This window comes from Arachis hypogaea, chromosome 3 (genome assembly GCF_003086295.3).
Source record: "Arachis hypogaea cultivar Tifrunner chromosome 3, arahy.Tifrunner.gnm2.J5K5, whole genome shotgun sequence".
Taxonomy (NCBI): Eukaryota; Viridiplantae; Streptophyta; class Magnoliopsida; order Fabales; family Fabaceae; genus Arachis; species Arachis hypogaea.
The window spans coordinates 142,875,525-142,878,947 of record NC_092038.1 but is presented as its reverse complement, the minus strand read 5'-3'; the positions used below and the strand labels follow the sequence as shown (position 1 = coordinate 142,878,947).

Sequence of the window (3,423 nt, the reverse complement as noted above, 5' to 3'; positions counted from 1 at the left end):
CGATCCCATATTGTGTCGGTCATTCCCTACCTTTTTAGATGGAGCCGCTTTATTATAATTTTCTAACTTACCTGAAGGATCAATAACGAGCTTTGACGAGTTCGCTAAACTATTCATAAACCATTTCGCAGCATCTAAAATTTACGTACGAGACTCGGACTATCTTAGCACGATCAAACAAGGACAACACGAAAGCCTAAAGGAGTACATGATGCGGTTCACAGAGGCGGCCATGCAAATCCCCGACCTTAACCCCGAAGTACAGCTGCACGCCATCAAAAGTGGTATCCGCCCTGGAAAGTTCCAAGAGGCCATAGCAGTAGCAAAACCGAAAACGCTGGAAGAATTCCGAGAAAAAGCTCAGGATCAGATTGAAATTGAAGAACTCAGGGAAGCACGAAAGAGCGAGAAGCCAACCAAAAAAGAAGAAGAAAGGCCTCAATGGCCCTCAAGCAAAGACATCAGAAAACCATTCAAATTAGCACCAAAATTTGACACATATACAAAATTCAACACAAGGAGGGAAGACATAATCAAAGAAATTCTGCACAATAAATTCATCAAACCACCAGTCCGGGCAGGATCGTACCAAGATCAGAAATATGTCGATAAAAGCAAGCACTGCGCCTTTCACCAAAAGTTCGGTCATACAACAGATGAGTGCATCGTGGCAAAAGATCTGCTGGAGAGGCTGGCCAGACAAGGACTCCTAGACAAATACGTCTCAACAAGAAAGCAACGAGAAGAAAGAGAAAGCAGGCATAAACAAGTCGAAACACCCCCATCCAAAGGAATTATTAACTACATCTCAAGAGGCTTTGCTGGCGGGGGGAGTACTACCTCGGCAAGAAAAAGAAGTTACCGAGCAATGATGGCAATGGAAGAATCTCAGCCAGAACGACAAACATCAACTCCGATCTCTCGCATCAACTTCAGCACGGCCGACTTCAAATCAACCTGTCTGAACTTAGATGACCCAGTTGTTATCTCAATTCACATGGGAGAATTAACAGTAAAGAAGGTCCTACTCGACCCAGGAAGCAGTGCCGACGTCCTTTTCTATTCAACCTTCAAAAAGATGCACTTTAGTGACAACGCACTACAGCCATCACCCGGAGAATTGGTAGGGTTCTCCGGGGAAAAGGTTTCGGTATCCGGGTATATCTGGATAAGAACAACAATTGGAGAACCTCCATACAACAAAACACTTGACATCCAATTCCTAGTAGTCGACTGTCCCAGCCCTTATAATATCATTCTAGGGCGTCCATCACTTAACGCTTTTGGAGCCATTGTTTCAACTGTTCATTTTTGTGTGAAATTTCCTTTGCAGAACAATGTCGTAGGGACAGTATATGCTGACCACAAGGAAGCAAGACAATGCTACAACGCAAGCCTCAAAGCAGTAAAAAAGGAAGAAATGCCTCGGATTCACACTGTATACAATTCCGAGGACATACCAACTCTGGCGGAATTGGACCCTCGAAATGACAACAGTCGTCCCACACCCATGGACGACCTTGAAAAGGTAAAATTAGGTGATGAGAATCAACGATTTACTAACATAGGTTCCGCTTTCATTGCAGATCATAAGGCCGACCTTGTCACAATACTAAAGACAAATGCCGATCTTTTCGCATGGACACCGGCAGACATGCCCGGTATTGATCCTAACTTCATCTGCCATAAGCTGCCCGTCAACCCTAGCGCCCGACCTATACGACAAAAGAAGAGGAATCTGGGAGATGAAAGAAGAAAGGCAGCCGAGGTGGAAACCAAAAAACTATTGGAAGCAGGCTTTATCCGAGAACTCCGATTCTCAGCATGGTTGGCAAACATCGTAATGGTGAGGAAAAGCTCGGGAAAGTGGCGCATGTGCGTGGACTTTACCGACTTAAACAAAGCGTGCCCTAAGGATGGCTACCCACTCCCCAACATAGACAGATTGGTGGATAACACCTCGGGTTTTCCAGTACTTAGCTTTATGGATGCCTATTCAGGCTACAATCAAATTCTCATGCACCTAGAAGACGAAGAAAAAATGGCATTCGTCACGGATCAAGGAAATTTCTGCTACAAGGTCATGCCCTTCGGGTTAAAGAACGCGGGGGCAACATATCAACGGCTAATGGACAAAGTCTTCAAAAATCAAATTGGGAGAAATATCGAAATATATGTAGATGACATGGTCGTAAAGTCGACCTCTGAAGAACAGCACAAGCACGACCTGAACGAGATATTCGGACAACTCAGAAAGCATAATATGCGGCTGAATCCAGACAAGTGCGCTTTTGGAGTCAAAGGAGGCAAGTTCCTTGGCTTCTTACTAACAAACAAAGGGATAGAGGCAAACCCCGACAAATGTCTTGCAGTAATCAACATGCAGTCTCCTCGGAACAAGAAGGAAGTCCAGCAACTCACAGGACGGTTAGCAGCTCTTTCTCGTTTCTTACCAGCAGCAGCAGAAAAGTCACATCACTTCTTTAATACCTTAAAGAAGTCGGATCAATTTACTTGGACGAAGGAATGTGAAGAAGCCTTCACAAAATTCAAAAACACCTTAGGATCGCCGCCAATATTGAAAAAACCAGAGCAAGGTAAACCTCTACACCTATTTCTTTCAATTTCAACTAACACAATCAGTTCAGTACTTGTAACAGATGACAAAGAACAACACCCAGTATACTTCATAAGTAAGGTCCTACATGGTGCAGAAACAAGATACCCGATGATTGAAAAACTAGCATTTAGGTTAATTATCACAGCTAGGAGGCTGCGCCACTACTTTCAGGAATACCGAATTATAGTTCGGACTAATCAACCACTCCGGCAAGTTTTAGCCAAACCCGACTTAGGCGGAAGGCTGACAAAGTGGTCAGTCGAACTCTCAGAATTCGACATCACTTATCAATCCAGAGGATCCCCACAGGCCCAAGCCTTGGCCGACTTTATCTCAGAATTTACAAATGAAGAAGAACCAAAATCATGGAAATTGTACGTAGATGGAGCGTCCAATGACAACGGATGTGGTGCAGGAATACTACTAAAAGATAAACAAGGAGTACATGCAGAACAGTCAATCAAATTTCAGTTCCAAGCAACAAATAACCAAGCAGAATACGAGGCATTACTAGCAGGACTTAAGCTCGCAAAGGAAATCCAAGTGCCGAGCTTATAGGTATATTGCGATTCTTTGCTCGTAGTCCAACAGGTGACAGGTAATTTCCAAACTAAAGATCCCCTCCTAGAAAAATATCTACATATTGTTAAAAACATAATAAAAAACTTCCAAAAGTTCGAAATCACACATATACCACGAGAACAAAACTGCAGAGCTGACATATTATCAAAACTAGCAACATACAGAGAAGATCAACAACCAGAGAATTTGACACACCTCACACTAACAAAACCAAGTCTAGA

The 3,423-nt window shown here is 43.4% G+C and overlaps 1 protein-coding gene across 1 annotated transcript; it reads left to right on the top strand.

Moving 5' to 3' along the window:
• The first annotated feature begins 211 nt into the window (after nt 1-211).
• On the top strand, nt 212-3,178 carry LOC140183671 (uncharacterized). The gene has a single exon (XM_072232140.1). The coding sequence runs from the start codon at nt 212-214 to the stop codon at nt 3,176-3,178; it is 2,967 nt and encodes a 988-aa protein (XP_072088241.1).
• Nucleotides 3,179-3,423: the final 245 nt, after the last annotated feature.

Coding starts and splice junctions, on each gene's coding strand:
- LOC140183671 (XM_072232140.1), top strand. CDS start 212: ATGCGGTTCACAGAGGCGGCCATGCAAATCCCCGACCTTAACCCCGAA.